The sequence below is a fragment of the Danaus plexippus genome, assembly GCF_018135715.1.
Source record: "Danaus plexippus chromosome 9 unlocalized genomic scaffold, MEX_DaPlex mxdp_26, whole genome shotgun sequence".
NCBI classification, from domain to species: Eukaryota; Metazoa; Arthropoda; class Insecta; order Lepidoptera; family Nymphalidae; genus Danaus; species Danaus plexippus.
Window position 1 is genome coordinate 3,277,384 of NW_026869848.1, and position 23,673 is coordinate 3,301,056.

Consider the following 23,673-nt stretch of genomic DNA (forward strand, 5'->3'; position numbering starts at 1 on the left):
TTTTTTTTCTTGATATTTAATATCTTAGTAAAAAATAAAGTGATTATATTAAAAAAAGGTTAAAATCCCTATAACTCTGAGTAGATTTGCTACTTTAAACCTCGAACATGTACTACCATGAAAAATATCGCTGCGACGACAAAAACAAACGCACTTACGTAGATTAACATATCATTTAATGAAAAATTATAGTAACGTATTTATATTTTTAATTCCTTTTATTTCTTCTTCGAGTATGATTTGAAGGTTTGGTTACTAGATATATGAAACAGTAAAATAAGACAAAACATGCTGTTTTAAACAACTTGTTAGTATAAACAGAAGGAGTCACAAGGCGCGGCGGATATTTAGCGCAAGCGTAACCATGGGGAGGCGCTAATTTCCCATAGCACTCGAGTTCCCATCAAGTAGGGTTCAGTTATGGGGTACGGTGACCGCATTACGAGCTGAGCGAGCTTCACCCCCGGGGACCATTTATCAAATGATCATTTGATTTTCTTGTGTTTGATCACTGAACACATTAGAATTTGCAACAGTTAGCCGTTGGAGGAATGAAGTGATGTTTTATTTATTTTTATGGTTACGATAAGTCTATACTTGATTTTTTTTCCTTTTTTTTATAACTATGTACAAAAAGATGATTTAAGGGGAAATTTTATGCCAATCGTTTAAAAATGTTTAAAAATATGTTTGACAACAACGGATTACAATAATCTATGATTTGCTTTTTATTCGAAATTTAAAACTATCGACAATAGAAAACTGTGCACTGAAATAAAACAGAGATAAAGTAGTTTTCTTTAACATTGTTTGTCTTATATAGGTAGAATCATAGAATGAAATAATGAAGAAAAAAGAAAGAGAAACAAAAAAGTAAATAAATTGGCAACACTCTAGTCACAGACAAAACGAAACACAATCAGAATCGAATATCAACATGTCAGTGAATGTTAGCACTGAATCACATCCGTGTCACCCTCGCCCTCTCTGGGATACGTCTTATAAAATACGATCTGTTTTGATTGTGGCCTGGGGCACAAATCAATTAGGCCCCCAACGGCCCCCCGTAGCGAGGAGCCCGCGACATCCGAACCAGTGGCTCATTTTATGACACGTCGCTGAACGAAACGACTGATTAACATTCACCAACTTTATGAGTACCAATTGACGCGGTCATTTTTACAACGTAATCATGACATTGATTGGTAATTTTATAATGTTATCGAACGGCTCTAAATTTAAGAGCAATAATCCGATAGATAAACTACTTAGATACACAAATATTGTCGGAAGGCGGGTTTATTGCGATACAATATCCAAACAAATCAATTATAATTTATAAGTTCAAGTAACATTTTATATAACGCTTAAACATTTTATTATTTTGCTTTTCTTGAACAATTTTTTTTGTACACTTAGTACTTAACAAATTTTTCTAATCAACATATTATGTATTACTAAGATAAAGTGATTAGTAACAGTAATAAGCGTGAGTTTTAAAAATCAAAAGCCAAACGCTTGCGTTATCTTCGCCCTAAAGTATCGTTCAATATCGATTTACAATTAATCTTAGTTTTAATATAAAATCTAATAGACAATAATGACGTAATGAAAGCCGCCGGCGACAGGGTCGTTTCCCACGCCGCTCCGTACAATTTCAAGCTTTTTTTTAGATCAAAATAAATTAAGTTTCGGGTAATCAGGCGCCGCCCGATTCCTGAACCGCTTCTTTGCAATATTTCTAAAACGCTATTACAAATACATTTATATTACCACCACAAAAAATCTCTCGAGAAATTTTCGCCACATAATGAGGCCATTACGGGGAATTTTGTTTTACCAACATAATAACACCGCCTTTTATTCGGGCGATCCCATCTGCAAGGACTCTGTTTAAAAAGGACAATATTATTCCCGAGTTGATGAGATTTTCGTGCTAAAATTTTAAAGCCAAATTGCTATAATTTTGTCATTAACTTTTCGGATTAATACAACTAACGTTAAGGTCGTATTGGTCGATAACCTCAAAAAACATTATTCTTATATAAAAAATAATATTAATAGATGTTGAAAACACAATTTTATTAAGATAATAATGAGTATTATATAAATTTTATTTAAATATCTCCGTATATTTTTATCAACATTTAAAATATATTATAAAACTCTTTCACAAGATTAATGGGATAATAAAACAAACCTGTTTCAACATTGATATATATTTGGAATGCTTATTAAAAGAGTAAGATTTAAAGCAATTAAGTGATGGTTTACAAGATGCGCCCGCGCAGATGTAATGGCTCACGTGAACCAGCCATTACCCCGTCACTAGAAGCACCCGCAGCTCCCGACCTACCTAGATCACGATCCCAATTATATAGCAGGTTGTAAAGTGTATTTGGTATACATAGTTTGCCAGCAATAGATATTTCAAACGAGAAAAATGGGTCGAGTCTGTATGTATAATGCAGGTAGTATTTGAAATCTTAAAAGTTTAGTTCATTTGTATCCGCTGATCAGGTTTCCAAAGATACACTTCATGTGTCATAAAATAAATGCTTGGTACTCTAATTGAAATCATTTCATTATATAAAAGTATGACTTTACTATCAATAAATTGTCAAGATTGGAAGCTCGCGACGAGACGCGGACATCATCCTTTTAATTGGTGATTTGGATCAATTTATGGCGATTCGCTCAATTTGCAGACAACGGAGCATCGACGCGCTCACCTCGTTGCGAAATATACTATGGTTTCAATTAAAATTTTATGTCCAGCAAATTACGGCCAATTATGTCCTATATAATACCAAAATGGCGCACTTAATACTATTATTACAGTGTTTAGACTTTAGATACAACTTTCAAATACACAAAGTTTTGAATAAATTGAGGTAGTAAATTATATAATCCGTAACATTTATCCATCGGTAAATGATTCCGTTGCCAATAATTGATAATAAATGTATAAATTTTTAAGTAAATACTTTATAAGAAATGTACAGGTTACAGCCAGAACATAAATACGTTCTGTGTTTGAATTATCAAACAGTTCACCGCTGTTCAGAAACAATTGTTTAAGTTTCTTGCAATTGATATCAAATTCGCTATAAACTTCTATACACCGAAAGCATTGTATGCTGTAGCATGGTATAATGATACAAATGGCGAGTTTCCGCAACTTCATGATTAACGCGTTTTTGCTTTTGTCGGACTTCTCAAGCTCTCGGATGAACAACGTGAGAAATGTCGTAAAAACGTGTTTTGATATAATATTTTACCATACTCGAGAAATTATAGTGGAAACATCAACACGAGTTAATTTAACGTTCCCTTCAATAAAATTTTACACAGGTGAAAAACAATTAAAGTTTTGTTTATTTAATTATAATTTTCAATGCAAATATTTTTTAAACCTATCACTGTATTTGATCTTCGGTAATGTAACCACGTGTTCTGATTTCTTACACAAATGACTAACAATTTGTCTTCATAAATTGCTCTATGAACAGCACAATAAATTTATATTTTCCTCTATGATATAATAACAAAATTTAAGAATATTATTAACCAGAGAATCCCTATGATTTACTTCCCATTATAAAAATCATTTCATAGTGAAAGCTGTGTATTGTTTTCAGCTCTTTTCCTCTGTCAGTGGAGGTATTATCAGTTTGGAATCTTTCAAGACAAATATATACATGAATCATGCTTCAGCCACGTCTTTTCTTAAGATTTAAAATCAAGCTGTGTAACTCTATATTGTAATCAAACACTTAAAACCTCACCCAATTTTATATCTAACATGCCTTTTAATCAAATATTACCTAACAATACTCAGTCTTAAGCGAGAAAGCCACCTTTTCACCTATTATATGTAAATTCTTTTTTTATTATAGATTAATATTCTCCTGAGTTATTAGTTATTCAAAAATCTTTTATTACTTAAATAATTTTAAAGTTGAAAAAAATACTGACTAGTATTTATTATCACGTTCTGCTATTCGATATTTAAATTCAAGTAGGTATTTGTATAATGTAAAAAATATATAAAATTATGTTACATAAAATGTAAAAATAATATTAGTAAAACTTTATTAACATATATAAGTATATATACACAAGAATTCAAGAGGGAATTCTCAATATTTGAGTTCAGCTGTTGCTTGAGAGTCGGTCGAAATAGTCCGTCGGATCCGGCTCATATGACGGCCGATATTTATGTCGCCGAGCTCCGCCCACGGCTCTTTCATTCAGCCTGTTTGTATTTATTTCGTGACTATTTATTTGTATTTGACTCTACTTTTGAATTATGCATGAGTACGTTCCCGTGCGTAGGCAGCGTGACGCCCGCAACCCTCGATTTTACCAATACCGGGCTATTTTAATACCTTTCTTTTTTTTTCATTAAGTTATATTAACTCAGCCTAATTAAATACAAATAAGCTGCAGGTGAGGCGAAGTCAGTTACGATTCGTTCGTTAGCCTGCAATTGCTTTATTCAATCTCCTAATGTTGTATCTGTATTTAATTTCTCCTGGAGTTTAATTAAAGTCTGACGATGAATATATTTATAACGGTTTTCGTTTTGTTGTTTGGTAAATCACGTTTATCGACTATCGATGCCTCCTCCTCAGTGACCGCCCTTCGGCAAATGACCTCACTATGTCTGCAACATCTAATGAATATTTTATAAAAGTGATATTGAAATTCAATATTATTCATACGCTTATTATTATTGGACTTAAACAAATTGTGGAAATTATATGATGTAGATAATAAATCTCAATGTAGTAATTTTAGAAGGAATAAAAACTAGAACTATTTAAATTTTATTCAGTTTTTTTTTTATTAAGAATATAGATATGTATATCAACGTCGGAAAAATTATAAAAATTAAATTACCAAAAAAAAACGAATTATTTAAAACATCTTAAATGTCTTTTAGGCTAAATTATGAAAAACCATCTACTCGTATACCAATCCTTGCGTTGGTAATAATACAATTATTACCTACCAGTGATTATTTTGATAATAAATATGAACTGTGGGAATAATATCTTATTGTAAATGTAAAATAAAGTATATTAATAACAATAAACTAAAGACATCCGACGCAGTCACGGAGCGTCCCATCATAAATCACCAGCACGCGATCTTCACTCCGACAACGGATAGCCACCAGATGGTAGGTATTATACCTACAATTACATTGACAACGTACAATTGTTCACTTACTAATACACCAGAACAGTTTCATGACCCACATTATCGTTGGAATTAATTAAAACTCTTTACAAACACGTATTAAAACCTTTTTGTAGCCTCCAATGAAACCATTATATTCATCAAGTGCGAATCACATTAGTGGAAGATATAATTGAATGTGCTTATGTCAACTTTTTTAATATCTAAAGTATTAAGACTTTAACGCCTTGCAATAAAAATATATGTTTTATTTAAAAGGAGTCTCATAATTATAAAGTTATTAATTAATAATGTTACCTCATTAAATAAAGATGTACAAAGATAAGTGACGTGGAATTAATTGGATGTTAGCAAAATTTTAATATACACGTGGATTAAAATTCCTGCGTGAAATCGATCTTTTCAACAAATAATACCAAAATAATAACGTCCAAGATGAATCATTGACCCATTACGTACATCAAACGAGACAATGAACATCGCTGTATGACAAGATAATAGCTGTTATAAAAAGCAAAGCGTGCAAGCCATGCCTCTATCTCGACAAGATTTCGGCCCGATTCTGACTCCATTGATAATTCAAGAAGACTTTTTTATGGTTATATGTTTGAAATCAGCCGAGGAGAGTGAATTTTTATTCACAATGTGTCTTAACGTTAATATAATTGGAAAATAAATGCAACACAATTTATTTTACCTCCAATCGTAATGACTTCACTCCTATAGATAGAATTTCAAACTATCACAAATAAAATTTTAATTCATAGTAAATTCTTTACGTACTAATTATTTTGTTTAACGTCCCAAACCCATTAATTCCAAGCTTACCTTTGTTCAAATCTGCGACAGAAGTACTTTTAGTTACCTTTTTAATCCAACAGAAATTTAAATATAGTGCCTTCTGAGAAGCCCACTTGAAAGAGCATGTAAATAATGAACATGGAACGAGCAACAAAACAACCAAATAGCCAATTTTTACGCCTCATCCGACGACAGCTTAGAGATCTGTCACAAATGTATGATTAACGTGTTATTCACACATACCAAGTCGGCGGCCGGCTGTTACAAGTTTATTCCATTTAAATTTAGCACGGCGCGTGCCCAGGACGGGCGTCCCCGGAGTGAGGTGCGGGTAAGGGGTGCGGGTGCAGGGACCGTGGGCGGCACCAGCTACCATCACTCAAGTGACGAAAATTGACGGAAAATGGGCGGACACAGCTTGCCGCGACGTCATCAATTACCGCGTCCCGACGGTCACCAGGCGCTCTCGCCACCAGAGACGCATACCTAATATCCTTTCCAGAGTCATTATTAACACGACACATTTACTCGCTACAAAATAGACATTACTGTTCTCTAAAAATAAAAGTTTGATCTAGACGGGTCGTAGTAATGAGCAAATAGTAGGCGCACGTTCCTGCGGCTTGCAATCTTGGACGATAGCTCGAACAAGCATTATTGAGATGCAATCTAGAAGCTATCGATCGACCCATAATTCTCTACCGCATTTATTCCTGTGCAACCACTCATCAGACGAAACTCGATCCCTATTAAATAGAAGCTCAAATCTTTCCCTCTTCTTTATATTAAATGGGATATTCTTACTTCATTATACCATTCCACATACATATCATTGGTTTTGTTTAAAATGAAAGAATTATCCAGTGTGAAACTTTTACGATAATACAGGATATACTTTAAACACGTATATATTCATACAAATGAGAGTTCAGGAATGCACAGGTAGTGCGAAAGCTTGATCGATTTTGAAAATTACCCATAATTAGCACGTATCTCTGGACGAATGCGTTTTAAACAGGGAGCTCAACCACAGGCTACACGATATTCCAGTAGCGTTTACCGAGTAACGGCAGACGAACGCGACCGACAGAAATTGCCGGTGGAGTTACAACGTGCCACTACGCAAATTGTAGTGCGTCAGGACTCTGAAGGAAAGACTGTTGTTTGCGCATCACATCGCCACAAATGCACTGTCTGATTGCTTTAGAGCAGATACTTTGACCATAATATATATAAATGAGGACATTTAGAAAAGCTTACACCATGATGACTTGATAAATTATAAAAGATCACCTAAAATGCCAGCCAAATTTTCACAGGTTATTAATTTAAAAATCATGCCTATTATCATGCATATATATAAAAAATTCTAACGACATAAAATGGGAATTATTACCATAGAAATAGATTCCGGCACCTTGCAGTCGATGTTGAACAGTTTATTAATAGATAATATCTTTAAAATAGTGGTTACGTCTCAAGCATTTGATCGTATAACGAGTGAATTTAAGGATTTTGTTGGTAATGTAATTGTGCAAGCATTATCAGGTGACCTCATATTGCGGTTACTACGAGTGGCCTGCGGCTAGCCCAACAGGTAATCTACAGAAATAACCTATACATTAAAGCCTATAAATTAAAGCTCTTAGTTCCACAAAAACACTTGCTCTGAAATTAAGCATTTGAAAAACGTTCGCTTTATGTATTTATTGTATAAAAAAAACATTTAACCAAAAAAGATATGCCAAAATTCTATGTTTGAGTTGTTTAGATGCCACTAATATAACAAATGTATGAAGATTTACAAAACAGCTCAAGCGCATATTAATAAAACTTCACAATAATGACCTTACGTATTAAAATAACAAACATTTTTTGGTGATGTTTTGGCGAGTGAAACTGTACAAACCCACCCTAAAATATGTCAATGATAAAGTCTCCTATATATTGTTTTCGGGATTCATGATATGGAATGATACGTGATATCATTAAATGAAATATTGCTAGTGAATAGGAGCTCGTGATTATCAACAGTAGAAGTCTTTGATTCTAGAACATAATGAGCTACGGTCGGGGAACGAACGTAATCTTTGATGTCTCAATTAGTAACGCGAGCGGGTAATTGTGGTAATATTAATTGGTACTGCAAGGGAATGTGTCTCGTCAATTGGTCAGTTGAAGCAATTTTATGAATGCATTTTTTCTGCCGTATTATTGTGTAATTTTTTGATAAGGAAACACGTATGCTGATGATATGTAGTTCCAGCGATTAATGTATTAAACAAAAATTTATGACTAACGTTCCCTAATTTTTAATTATGCAAAAAAAATGTCAAAGCTCCCAGAATATTCATACTTGATAGGTAACGGAAATGACTCAACTATCCACCGAATAATATATTTCACACCCAGAGAATAGAGCCTTAATAAGCCAATTTCGATTAATACAACCGGAAAGCCGATATTACTCGCTCATCATTACCGTATCCCCATTTAAATATTGCATAAAAGGCTCGACTGTTAACGGCTTTATCATGTGGGGTGTAAGGTTGTATGTAAAAAAATAAGTCTAACAATTTTTATTTTGCGACCGTGTGATGAATGACAGTGGTCATTTGGCCTCACTCGGTTTACCATATGCCTGCTATTTCGGAGGGTGTAACAATAAAGCTATTGTTTGTTTTTGCGAATGAAATATTGAAAATAACATATTCAGTATAGAAACTAAATCTGGAAAAATGTTTTAATTACACATGTTTCATATTTAAAATATATTCGTTTAATTAATGAACTTCTATAGTATAAAACTTATTTAAACAATACATGAGCATTGAAAATTGTACTATGTATTAGTGTAGTGTGAGTATTGAAATTCAAGATTAATATTTACAAAAGTTCATTTAAGTATTGAATTCACTGAACCAACATAGTTAAATTTCACATCGTATAATATTATGTTTTCAAATACTATGTCAAACAAAGATAGTTTGTGATAACGTTTTTGTATAATACTTCATCATATCATTTGATATGGCTGAACATTCCGTATAACCTACAATATAAAAGTAGTTAACTAGTATAATTACGAAGCAATTAATTCCTTTGACATGTCCAAACGAAGCTTATTTGAGGTGCTGTTTTATTAGATATTTAAAACATCCCATCGATTAAATATACAACTTTTCCAAGCAACGCTGTACCCCTATTAACTACTAGTGTAAGTTGATATTTAAATGGAAAATGGTCTATAATTAGAAACTATAATACCACCGAATAAATGGGGCAAAGGACTTAATGACACTGCTATATTTAATTACAAACAATTATCTGGGAAAAGGTGTTCGTTTTCACGCGTCGGACGCGTTGTATTGGAAGTCTTATAATTATAATTGCAAAATTATTTAATTAATTGTACCAATTATCATAACAAAACAATAAAATGCCACAGAGTTTATAACACAAAAGACGATAACAGTTCATAAAGTACATAAAAGTTGAAATCAACAGCAGACATAAGTCCACAATAAATCATAGAATGTAGGTTGTAATTAAAATCACGAAGCAGTAAGATTTGGGAAGCTGGTCAGTAATTAATTTCTCCGTTTCTTTAGATGAATAGCCGATGATTAGATGTGAGGAGAGCAAGGATCGTGGACGCAGATGTTTAACTTATAATTACATATTCTAAAAATTAATGATCTTTTCACAAGACGTAAAATATATATATAAAAAATAATTACATTAAATTATAATTACACAAATTGCTATCATTGCGGCTTATTCGAAACGAGCAATCAAAATGCAAAACTGTCCATGTTAATTTAATATAAACCGAGAATTTAAACATTTTTAAAAAGCGTATGTAAAATACACTTGCGATGAGAAAATCATCGCAGGCCGTATAAATCTGATCAAAGCCAGAATGTATTGCTAAATCTTTCTATAATTTCAGCATTAATCTTAAACAACGGCCATAAATCATTGTTATAAAATTGTTTTTTCGCGCGTCCTTATGAAAGTGATTATACGAAAATTATAATAATTGTGCACACCATAATAACGTGATGTAATATAAGCCCATGGATGTATGGTGGTCAATTTGAATTTATGTAAAATATCGCGCTATAAATTTGATGTTTTATTACTTGTGGCGTCGGCGCGATATCTCTGTTTAGGATCGAGATTTTCGTGGCGATTATTTTAAAAATACTGAAATCGACCTTGACTGTTGGTCAAAGCGAATTTGTGCATGTTAAAAATCAATATTTTATTTTAATTTACATACAAAATTTACAACATATAGCTATATAAGTTTCGTAGTATCTGTAGCATTCCTTTAAGCCAAAAAGCAATCTTTCGTAATAATTTAGACAATAAATAATAAAAGGATCATGTAAAGACAATTAATTCTAAAACTACCCGCAATCAAATCATTCAACATAACTGGTACGTGTTTACACACGTTATACCGATCGGATAATTTTCAATCTTATTCCTATATGTTTTTAATATAGACGCGTCTCAGTCACGTCCAGTCAACTCCAGATCGTACATAATCTTGACATAGATCCACGGACAAAGTAAAATATTCGTAGTATGATAATGGTTGATTCTTGACATATTTTATATAATGCGGGCCCGAGGCGGACCGACCGACACTATGTCTAATAAATTTATGGACCTTCATTTTAATGTTGATCGGCGTTCGAAATTATAATCGTCGCGCTTGGGGCGCGGCGCGTGAGCCGACTTCCCCGGCTAGGGTTACCATATATCAACACTCACTTTAGGTTCAAAAATAATGTACCTACAAGCTAAAAATTTCAAGGTTCCCTTTTAACTATAAAGGTCAATTAACTAAACATAGATCAACTCTCCAATGTCAAGAGGACGTTTAAATTTGTCGTTACCAAACTCAGTCCGACGCGGACGTCGACATAGCGGAAATAACAAACAAACGAATGATGTGGATGTAGAGTTTAAAGATTCATGGCTGAAAAGTGTTTTATATGCACACATTATATGAAGAATTGATAATTAAATAGCAATTTGTAGAAGCTATTTGCGAAAAATTTATCAAGCTTAAATACTAGCATTTCTTATACGGCTAAGCTAAAGTGGCTATAAATCAAAGTGAACGCGGCAAGTGAACCTTTTTATTAAACTGTAACGCCACGTGCGCTCAAAGCATTGACAGTCACAAAAAGTAAACTGCCATTTTATGGAAATAGAACGATATATCTAGAAAATAAAACATGTTCAACGACAAAGCGACTTGTTCAGGAAATGGAACACTCCAAAGGGTAGGGGACATCTTTTTATCTGTTTGCACAATAATAGAATAGGATGGAAAATTTTGCTTAACGCAACGCACAAACTGTGAACATTGCACTTTAATGGTAATATCACGATAAAGATATATTTATACAACAGAATAAATATCTCAATTTGCTATGTTGTTTCTTAAATATTTTATCCTACAACAAGATATCAAATACGAAAATAACACTCCACCTGCCTGTGTCCTGTTTTTTTTTACATATTCATTAACCATTCTGAGGGTAATTTAAAATTTGCATGTGTTTGCAGCTCTTTTGTCAACATGAAGACTGAACATGAAAAATTATAATTAAATTATATGAACATATGAAAAATATCGAAATCTCAATTATATTTTGAAAATAAGTTGCATAATATGTCATGGTTTGTTTAATCTCGTGATGAACCCTAAAAAATCTGATAGAACAATTAATATATACTTTGTGAAAAATATAAAAGGTATATAATATTTTTGGAGTAACATATAAATATAAAATTATTTTATACAATTATAACCTAATCTTACAAAAGAAATGGCCTAATTTGCAATAATTTTCTCATAACTTAAACACAGCTAGCGTGAACCAGGTTCAATAAAATAAACCATTTTTGTACTGAAGTTCTCATGTTAAAATGAAATAAAAAACGGAACAATTACTTTCATTAGACTAAAATCCGTCAATTATAGAAAAGGCTTTTTAAAAAATTAAACGACTGCAAATATTACTTCAAGTATTGATTTACTAGTAGAAGTCGCCAACATTGCCTGAGTAAAAGACTAAGATAGATTCCGACAATGTCATTTATACGATATAAGCACAAATTATTTTAGAAATTCCTATAATAATATATCTTTGTTTCAATTAGTACCTAAAAATAATGAATTCAATCAAACATATCTGAGTTTAAAACCACAAGGAAATCAAAAATAACGTAATTTAATATCCCCGACATTTCCTAAAAATGAATTCTCTTGCTTGAAATATACTTATAAATTACTAAGACAATACAGTATCTAAAAAGAGCAAGTTTCGACTGAAGTAATTAAAATAAATATGTCATTCCTGTAAAAAGTTTTCCTTATTTTTTTTTTTAAATTATTATTTTATTGAACGCAACTTAAGACTATACTTTGGTCGACCAAAAACAATAGTTTTTAAGTACCCAAATTCTTTAATAAAATCTCATAGAAACAGAATTCACTGACACATTGATTTTTCTTGTTTGGCAACTTATTTAAACTAGTGTCAAACTTATTATGTAGGTCCAAAATCGAGGTTAACGTTCAGTAGGTGTTAGACAATGTTTCTCAAAGTTCACTATAAATATGTTAGTAGCATTGTTATCTATATTGCAATCTCAGATTTAATAAGCGAATTAATTGCCCCGTTGGCTGGCATTGGCAATATAATTGCTCCGACTGGTTTGGTTCCCACTTTAATATTTTATATCAAAACATACTATAGGCACAATAAACGTATTAAAATCATATCTAAACATGCAAATAAAATATATAATTTTTCAACATGTTGTTGAATGTTACTTCTCAATTTCCTTATTAGTATATATTCCATGGGCAGTCTGTTGTTAACTAGTAAATACACTATGAAAATACGAGTATATTTTTTTCCATAATTATTTATATCAACTTGCGAATTAATATTTACATACTCTACCATAAACAAGATATAAAGGTTAAACCTATTAGAAGATTTTTTGTATAATTTAATGCAACGACCACAAACAGTTAGTTTGTGGTTACCATGAATTTATTATCACCTTAATAATATTTGTTTCTAAATGTCAAAGATATAAAACATGCTCATTCGCTACGCAACGTTTACGCTATTAATGCAAAATAACAGCAATTTATAGGACACAGAGGTTTGGCGTGTCCGAACGTACATACGCAAGCCTCCGCAAAGGCGACGGAAGCCTGTCACAAGCTCAATTATAGTACCGAGAATCGGCATTAGTTCGTCTTGAACTATTTATGTAAAATAAGAGCAAACTCACGTACGGGGAAACGTCGATTGCACGCATCTCTCATTAAGCACTTTAGAGCAATTTGACGGACAGAAAAACTCTGACAAGACTTACAACATCGCGTGGTCAATTAAAATGTTGCCTCGCTGACCGGCAGACAACGGTATCAGAGGCAACTGGACTTGCAATTGGCTGTATCCTGCTATCTAAATAATTGTTGAAGGATATTGATCTATCGTTAATAATAATGAAAGTGTCGTTTCTTATACCACCATATTACAGTACAAGCTATTTGAGCTCTCTACGGCTTAATTAATATAAACAACTAGTGGAACCTTTCACGTGAGAATTTTCATTATACACATCCGTGACAAGTTATTTGAATAACCAGCTAGCGTTTAATATTTTAATAAATTTCCCATCATCATTTATAACTACTTATAACCGTTATGAATAGAAGTTTTCATACAAATTGTCTCAGTCAGTCTCAAAGAATGGAAAGTCACGTAGGATGCCATTGGGTTTAAAAAATCTGATTTAAAAAAATATTTAAATTTTCAGAAGACTAGGTATGTATTATGTTATGATTACACTTAGGTATGCTTAGTACATCAGGTTCATTTACTTACTAAAAACGATCTTAGTTGATATATGATTAGGCTTTCATTTCACAAATAATTTCTTAAATTGTAAAACTAAGAGATCAATGTAAGTATTATTTTATATATAATTTTCTGATCGTGTAACTTTTTAATTTGTCATAACACAAGCATTTTTTCATTGGTTTTAATTTCAATTCATCTCCAAAGAAGATTAAGGAAACATTTTAAAGTGGCTCTATAGTAGGCGTAAGCATTGACGAAAGGGTTACATAATAATCATAATACATAAAAACCATTGACAACTGATCCGGACGAAAAAACGATATATTAAAAAAAAGCTCCTGCCGCTTTAGGCTGTAATGAAAACCGAAATTTTATGAATTTTCTAACTTGTCTTGTCTGCCATTGATACATGTAAAAAAAATAAATGTATGTCCTCTATGCGTTCTGAAACCATGTATTGTATTGTGATAAAACTTTTCTAGAGTTCCAAATTTAAAACTCAGTATAGAAGATAAATGTTTCTTCATCTTGAAAGATTTTGTTCTCAGCGAAAAGAGACATCCCTATGCTAGAAGATAAAACAAAAAAATAATTTAAAAACGCAAACCCCATAAAAGCTAAAAGCATATAAAATTGTAATTTAGAATATCGTATCACGATCTCTGTGGCCTTTTATTTACGATAGTCACTCTGGTAGCTGCATTACTAAACAAATATTCTCCAATTCCAATACACCTGGAGCACGGACCGTCGTGACTGGTAAACGCGAACAGCGCCTACGCATCGCCTCAAAACAAGCTTAGTTACACGTAAAGTGGGAAAATAGCGTCAAATGTATTATCAGTAAGTGTTATTGAAGTAGCAATTTTCTTATATATATACATGTATATCAATATAAATTATCATTAAGATTTTTTTGTTATCTTAAACGCTTTCAAAACCAGACCATTAAGTAGTAATAAAATCTATTTAACTAAACAATAAGACGTAAATAGTAATAGCAAGAAACATTTTATTGTGTAAATACATCAAGCGTAGGACAATCCAAATCTCAACGTCCACACAAACTTTATTACGTAAACATTGTTATAAAACGTATTATAATTTAAAACAAAGCATTTCACTAATTTTAAGTTGATCTAATTGCGCCGTCGGACGTCCATCAATCACATGAACGGAGCAACAACGAAAACACTGTTAGTTTTGCCGCCGAATTATTAATTACATTCCCACAAAAAACTCACACAGAACGCCGAAACGCATAAATTTCTTCCTTTTTCATCGCACAAAAGAGCCGAGCTCTCCACAATACAACACTAAATAGATTAGCCGCGCCCGACACGGCCGTCGCGGCATAATTTTTGGCGCCAGTAGTCCTGCCTCTAGATTAAACTAATATGAAAAGGAAATTGAGTAGAAAATGGATGAAGGTTCTATGTGTCATTAAGAATTTGTTACGGACCTGAGAGACGCTTCGACCTTTATTTATTTGACTTCAACTAATTGAATTAGCATTTCGGTAGTTTTTACGAGCTGCTAGTAATGTTCGGAACTAACTTTAATGGGTAATTTGTGTAATAACAATAACATTTAAGTCACAAAATATTGCTTTACCTGTGTTATGTGAAGGTTCCGGGCGAGATGAGCATTAATGTGGGGAGTTCCAAACAAAAAATCTTATTTGAGAGGACCATTATGTAGAAAATATCAAGGAGAAGGTACACTTAGATTTTATTTGCATTTGTATTTAAAATAATGTATTTCATGTAATAAATGTGTATTATAGTAATGTTTTATTGAACATGTTTTGATCAAAATGTTTTATTACGGTGATTCCGTCGGGTCCGTTCGGCCGGCCTATGAATAGTAATAGAGGTTAGACCTCGGGGGAACAGCCTCAGAGCCGCTTATGGTGCGTACTAAATCGACAATACCCCAAAGCAATTTGTGACTAACAGCGCGATTCATGAAGTCACCTATTTCGCTCAGATTTGTTTTGGTTGTAAACTAAATGAACTGTGAAATAATGCGGCTTTATTATGACTCCACTAAATAACAGGCGAATTGAAATATATAACTATATGATATGTAGATGAAACTAAATCGTGCTCTATAAAACCTAGCACTCGATTGACATTTATCAGATCGGTTCTATCTGTCATAAGTGTGAGGAGCGTGGGGCGAGTTCAGGACTCACATTCATGAGTAGGTCCGGTGAGGAAGAGCCTTTCCCGCTCATGTCGCTGGTTCTGGAGGCGCATGACACTCACTCACAGCACTCGCGAGGCGCAGGCGGCGCGGGCGTGCGTGCGCCGAGCGACGACTGCCGTACACAGACCCCCACCGCGGTTCCCCACCGCTACCGGCTGCCTCATTTCTCACTATAATTTGCGTGCTCGTTTTTTACCATCATTACCTCGTTTTGTTTTACGTATTATCGAGTGCATCCCGCTCGCACGGCCGCCATGCGCGGTGAGCGCCGCCCAGATAATAGCCACGCGCAATTAGAGCCGCCGAGCGAGCAACTCCTTCCTAAGTACGCATAGCGACATCTCGTGACGAGAGGCGGCGTCTTAGAAAACGTACCACATTAAAGATCTTATCTGAAGAAATGGTATTTTTTAAATCATACATTTTAAATGCCAGTACATTATATGTATTAAAATAATAAGCCACAGCTGTAAATGTAATTGCGTCAGTAGTTTTATTCACTTTATTCTAAGTTACATTGAACAATATACTATTTTGCTTCATAATTATTATATTTTATTAATTTTTAGGCTAGGAATGAAACTATAAAACCAATAATAAAATAAGTTTAAAGTAGGAATTATCAGCACATTATATAAGATTAGTGGTTTAAGTTAAATTGTTTTAAATTCATTTTCACGATAATGTTTCGTAGCCCTTCCGTAGGCCTACGCCTTTCGTAGATGAATAAAATAAGAAGCTAATATTTTCAGATTCTGTATGAGCATTGATGAATAACTAGTTCGTACCAAAGAATTTTTCATAATTAAAACGTAACATAAAACTTAAGATATGATTTTAAATTAATTAAAAGTTTGCGACTTTATTTTTGCCTTTTATTTTTCTGATCATTTAAAATATATATAACATATATCTAATATATTTAGTTATGGTTATTTTTTCTGTTGTAATTTTATTTTAAGGCATAAAAACACTTCATAATAACCGATCATTGTAAAATCGAATCGTAATATATTTCTAGATTGCATAAAAAAAATTACAAGGAGTAGAAATTTGCTGGGTAATATTCGTTTTTCAGGACCTTCAAAACAAGACAGTTGTTATTGGTAAAATTACAACATTTTATTTAAAAAAAAAAAAACACTACAATATAATATAATTTCATCACATTCCTATGTATATGGTAACATAATTTACAGAAAATACAAGAAATAAAAGGAAAACGAGCATTCACATATCCAAGGCAATATTTATGGCACATGCATAAAACCGTACGTTACATATTAATAATTTATGAATCACTGTCCTATGGCCACGGGTGGTTGAAAATTATAATGTCCTTGGAAAACATAGTTATCCTTAGAGGCGCACTGGTATGTTAGGTGTGAGGGATATTGTTGGTAGAAACGTGGGTCTCTGGAGTACAATGAGTCCTGACGAACCTCCGGGTACCAACCACTGCTGTAAGGGACATTTCCGTTAGCAAACACACCACTACTATTATAACTCGCTGGAGCACCTGACATTACGTGGGGGGCTACTGTTGCGTAATTTAAAATCTGCTTCGGCCCCTCGTTTAATGTGGGCACTGTTCCATAGTTCGAACTACCGATTGGAGCTACAGCTGGAGGTGGTGTTATTTCAGTTATTTGTCTTTGTTCTGCTTTTTCATCATTAGACTTAACAATCGATTCCTTTTCATCGTCTTTAGCCTTTTTCGCCTTCCTCGACACATTCGCGTGTGTCTTTACATGTTTCGCGAGGTGATCGGAGCGCATGAAACGTTTCGTACACAACTGGCAAGCAAATCTTTTCTCACCAGTATGAGTGCGAAGATGACGCTGTAGTTCATCGGAACGGGTAAATCTCTTTCCACAAAATAGCCAGTTGCACACGAAAGGTCTCTCCCCTGTGTGCCAGCGGAGATGGGCTTTAAGATGAGATGTTTTTCCATAAACTTTCCCGCATCCGGGAACGTGACACACATGCTCCCTTTTCGCGCCATCCTTGCCGTAGTTTGGCCCAAATCCAGCTGCTTCTGTAAGGCAGTTAGGACAACGGCATTTTGCGCAACGCCGTTGAATTTCTCTTGCGTCTTCGGTGGCTGAAGTAGTTGGTGGCCAATATGCGGGATACTGAGAGTATGGTGGCAGCTCTCTCCAGCTGGTGCCACACCAAGCACCGGACGAGGCACTGCTGCACGATGATAAATCCGAGGCTGGCGACAGAGCATCACTACGCCCGTAACCACAACCGTAACCACTCATCACATTCATCACCTGCAATTAATAAAATGATTATAATAACTGAAAACACTTTCTAACTTTTTATTACATAGGAGATATTATTTTTATTTTAAATCAATTTACGGAAAAAAATCAACCGCTAATTGCTATTAGATATGAAGCGTCAAATAATAGAGGAGGGCGGACTCCAACGGACCTGTTGCGCGGGCGGATCCACGTATTGCATTTCCGGTAACGGTCGAGAGTGGTGACAACGTAACGCAAAGAACCTTCAACTGGATAATTACAGGGCGGCGCACCGTTCGCGTCGAGACGTTTTTAATAACTGGCTTCGGATAGTCGTAACGAGCGGTTGTCACCTCGCCCCGAACCCCCCTCGGGCGGCGCACGCGCACCCCTGCCCCAGCCTCCTCAGCGCAGCCTCCGCCACACCCCACCCCGCCTGTGAATTATGATCTTATACAATTCAAAAACTTGTCGACGGAAAATCTATTCGCATGTTTCAAAATTCTGTCTGATAAGTATTTCGGTTTCACGTAATTAATGCTTATTAAGAAAAAGTATCTTTGTAAGGTTAGAATAGATTAAGTAATATTATTAACATTTTATATATCACCACGTTATAAATAAATGAAGTAGATCCAAGATAATAATCAAATTTATAAAAAAAAAAAACAATTAATTTAAAACAAAAGAAACTTTCTTGTTCCAAATTCATTTTCCCACGCGCTGCTCAGCCGATGCCGCTCCGAAACTCACATCTAGCTGCACACTAATCGAATAGTTATTATTTTTCCGTTTAAATCTCTCGGACGCTTAATGTTTTTAATTTTTTCTCTATTTCGGCCGGCAGTTCGCGGCGCAGACGCATGATTTATGCATATTCGAACGAAGGCAAACCTTTAATTACACGTTGTTAAAATATAGCAGTTTGTTAAATCGTTATCTTGCTTTTGTTTTAAAGATGACCGCTCTCCTTTAGGGATCAAAATCTTCCTTTTATTAACCACATAGACATTTTTAATAAACAAAGTTTAACACGCTTTTCTTTATATCCAGATAATAAATGTAGCAAATAAATAAACAATCTCTCCACATATATTAATATCTTTAGTTTGCCTGATGTCCAGATTAAGGAAACTGGAACTTATAGATTTAAAAAAATAAAATAACTGAAATTAAAATAATTATTTAAAATAACATTAAAATATTGGAACTTCTTCACTTTTTACAATGAAAAATGATTGTAGTAATTATTTTTACAAAAGCAACTAGCTTCTGTTAACACGAAAACGTACAAAAGCCAGCACCCTATGGTTACAATTATTACAAATGCAATAACCTGTCGACATGTTTACGACAGGATAGAACAATAGGTTTAACTCAAAAGACAAGTTACCCATTCAATATACTAACATCGCTGCAAAAGCGCTAAACAATGTTCCAAGTATTTTTTAACAGCTTTAAAGCGCTAGATGAACATAGCAGATACTGCAAAAAGTCTTGTAAGCTACTGTATTGCTCCATGGCAGTTCTAGTCAGTGACAATGGCTTCAAAGAGTGGACAATACCGACTACTAATGCGCTATGATCGTTCTCCTCACGCCATAAATCTTAAGGGCTACTGTGTTTTTGTGAACAACGTCCGAAAGAAAAAAATCTCTATGTCCCAAAAGGACCGAACATGTCGGCTATTTTTATTCACAAAAATAATAATATACTTTAAAACTGATTTTTGTATAAAAATATGATAATTTTTCAAAATACCTACTTTAGTTTTTCTAATGTCGAAAGGCGATAGACATCGAATTCACCACTGTCAATATTAGTGAAAAACCACGTGGTTATTTTAATAAATCAATCAAACTGGTAACGTATATATGAAGTTCAATAAATCTGTAATATACTTAAAGAAACGGCAAAGTTTCTGTCGGATATTATACTCTAATTACGGGTTTCACGTATCGTGGGCGTGTAATTGGTTCGATCGTACGCAGTCCTTCACTTCCTGTCTTTTGGCGGACCTTCAATGTATTGTGGCGATTTACAAAATACCGACATGGTGTCGAGTTGCATCCATTGATATTAACTCATAAGAGCACCCACTCATTCAACTTTCAGACCTTTTATTTCGTTAGGACTTAGGTATGTAATAAAACAAGAATGTCGAAGTTAACAAAATCTCTCTCTCTTACTTATACATTTATATAAACAAGTCGAATAATATAGGTAAGTAGATTTGCAAGAAACCTGCTATACGTATTTCTATTAAAATTTCGAAGTACCATTTCTTAGTCACTTGACTCTTGTCAAAAAAAAAAAACGATAACTTAGTTTAATATATTTTTTTCAAACAACGTTTTTATAATCACTACGTCATAACGTATGAGACAACGAGGACGAAATCGCGGATATCAATTAGTCTTGTAATATAATTATACCTAAACTAAAATTATTTAAGAGACCATGGACTACTATTCGAACCTAATATATTCTGATTTGATTACAGCACAATTATCCACAACCTCTACACTTATAAGAATCAACTTTTGCTTTATTACAATTCAATCAAATGAAGAACGATTAATTTATTAATAAAGGGAATTTTACTTTGTTAATGGGTGAAGAAAAAAATCTATAATAGGAGAAATCTCAAATGTTACAAAGAAGATTAGATTACGTATAAGTTATTTATTGCATTGTATCAAAAACGGACGCAAATGTTATCTGATCGGAATTCCGCTCAGCTTCGTTAATCCGTAAAGGAGTGAAGATCGGTTTGTTATTATTGTCAGAAGTGTAACCAGATCACGTCAAGTACCTGTTGCTTACAATGCACAGGTTCGCACAGCGATGTCCCTTGTCAGTCTTTACAAAATGACTATCTATTGTTATAAAGTAAAAAGTAGCAAAGGAACGTTCTCGTTAAATATAAAGTTTTTGACGCCGTCGTATTTTATAACAGCTGGCTTGATTCACACGAATCAAATGAATTCATTTTTATTTATCAAAAAAAAATCTTCAGCAAAAGGAAAAAGGAACATCAGCCGAGGTAATTTTTAATATTTTTTGCTAACTATAGCTTTATACACTGGAATAAAATATTGTAAAATAAAAAAATATACAATAATTCCTCCTATAACGCTATATATATAAGAGTATGCTCACCTTATACATTTTTTAAAACGTATACAACTTAAGTGACTAATTCTACCTCACACACTATTTCCCGTGTTTAAAATAGTCATTTTAAATGTAAACTCTAGACCAATTATTAAGCAACTTTATCAAATTTTCTGAATATTATGTGCTAAATAATACTTGCAAAATTGGAGACGAATATTTAACGTTGATACACGCTAATTAAGGTTATGCTGTAAAATAAATAACTAATAAATGAACTTACGTAATTACATGCATGATTACATAACTGACGTAGGAACATTTTACATTTACATATAAACTTTCATCAGACATCTGACGACCTCGATTCTTAAAGTTTGAAACTATGATGATTTAAAAACTTTTTCTTGCCAGACACAAAAATAATTATCAGTGAACTCTTTACCTCTGCCTAATTTCAAGTGTCACCTATAATTCAATAAATTTCCTCATCCAAGTCAATAAATCTATCGAAATTATGATGTGAATTAGAAATTATAACTTAACGATCTGCACGGACACTTATAGATACTTAAAATATTTTACGACTTACATACCTATATTTGTGTAATAATTCATTGGAATATTTTCGAGAATTATCTTATTGATACATTAACAGCAATTAAGTACATATATTCTTTCAAAATATTAAATAAAGTTCAAAGCCAGCGAATAGTTATGCAAAAAATAGAACGTAGTAACATTTCTGCGGAGCTAAAGCACCCCGGGGCGCATCGGCGGTCATAAAAGACCGCTCTTTCTAGAGAGTGACAGCCGAAACTGCCCTAAACGTCTAAAAACTTACGTCTGGCAGTTTGTTACGAAAACAAGTCTCCTTGAACCGATATGAATTATAAATGACACATGTGAATCGTTTCAGATACATAACATTTTCACTTTATCATCTTTCACCAATTTTTACACATTGTATATAAAATCCAGAAAAATCTAGAATATTTTATACAAAATAAGAATTTAACAGGAATCGTCTTAAATAGTTAAGTTGAATTTAGTATCAAAGAAATCGATCTTCCTGTTATAGAAGAAGATACGTTAAATGTCGATTATTCGGCAAATAATTATGTAATTATTTTGATTTGTTTCTCATGATTTAGATATGAGTGACAATAACATACATAAGTTTTTTTTTTCGTTTTTACTGTACAATAAAATACGGGTAGTTTCTTGTATAAATATGAAACATTTTGCGTTGCAGTTTTTATTTTTAGAGTAACAAAACCTTATTCGAGGTACTTTAAAAACTCTTTACCTCATTTCAGAATTTCTTATTAAATTTTTACAAAACGTAATTTAATAGGAAATCATATCAATATGCCTCATTTATTCCCGTTTTCCTGTAATCACGGTCGCAAAAAAGTAATCAAAACGTAAAAAAATTTAGAAATAAAATTATAAAAAACGCTTAGTATCTGAAAAACTTAGTTTTATTCAAATAACTGCAAGTACGCGAAGATCTTAGATACCATTATGCATAAAGTATTTCTTATAAAAGATTCAAGCTTAAATACAATTACCTACTTGGAATCAACCTTTGGTTATTAGATACAAAAGTAAAAACCTTCTGCAAATAGCTTTTGGTCGGTTGCAAAAGCTGTTTGCAGAAAGTTTCATAAATAAATTCCTAAATTATAACGCGTTTTTACAAAAAATATATCCAATTTTCATTATTACTTTCCTTATTATCAAATTTCGACGCCCGTACTTAAGGTTATAAATTATTCCGAACTAGCTTATAAAATGTTTGTACATCTATATAATATCTAGTTTAAGGATATTTAAATATACACATTCAGATAGTTTTGTTATAACTTATAAGAAACTACTAATAACTTGGACAATTAAAATTCACACAAAAATGACGTCACTGCTTATCAAATTTGCTTCCCACCTTCATCGTTTTATATCGGAAACAATTAAACATGTTTTGCGTAAATTCATTTTGTTAAATAAATATGCAATACAAAAGAGGCAACTGTAATAAAAATATAATATTAGATAAAGCTGTTAATTGTCAATTATTACCAGTAAATTTTCAAAAAAAAAAAGAACACTCTTTTGCATTTTGTAATACGAATCCCGTCATAATAAGTAGGTACTAATAAAATTTTATGAAA

At 33.0% G+C, this 23,673-nt stretch overlaps 2 protein-coding genes across 3 annotated transcripts in view; both read right to left on the reverse strand.

Annotated features, from left to right (window-relative positions):
- The window catches only part of LOC116767762 (transcription factor Sp9), a 48,362-nt gene extending 32,093 nt beyond the window's left edge, over window positions 1-16,269 (reverse strand). The window contains exon 1 of one of the 2 annotated variants that reach the window (XM_032658234.2): window positions 16,117-16,269. In XM_032658234.2, the coding sequence (XP_032514125.1) occupies window positions 16,117-16,158 (42 nt within the window). In that variant the 5' untranslated portion in view covers window positions 16,159-16,269. The remainder of the gene's footprint in view (window positions 1-16,116) is intronic. The other variant, XM_061527465.1, reaches the window with a different exon arrangement.
- Window positions 16,270-17,200: 931 nt separating this feature from the next.
- On the reverse strand, window positions 17,201-18,745 carry LOC116767764 (transcription factor Sp5-like). The gene is made up of 2 exons (XM_032658236.2): window positions 18,573-18,745; window positions 17,201-18,409 (listed from the first exon to the last, which is right to left on the reverse strand). Exons 1-2 carry the CDS (start codon window positions 18,600-18,602, stop codon window positions 17,429-17,431), a joined length of 1,011 nt encoding a protein of 336 aa, XP_032514127.2. The 5' UTR covers window positions 18,603-18,745; the 3' UTR covers window positions 17,201-17,428.
- Window positions 18,746-23,673: the final 4,928 nt, after the last annotated feature.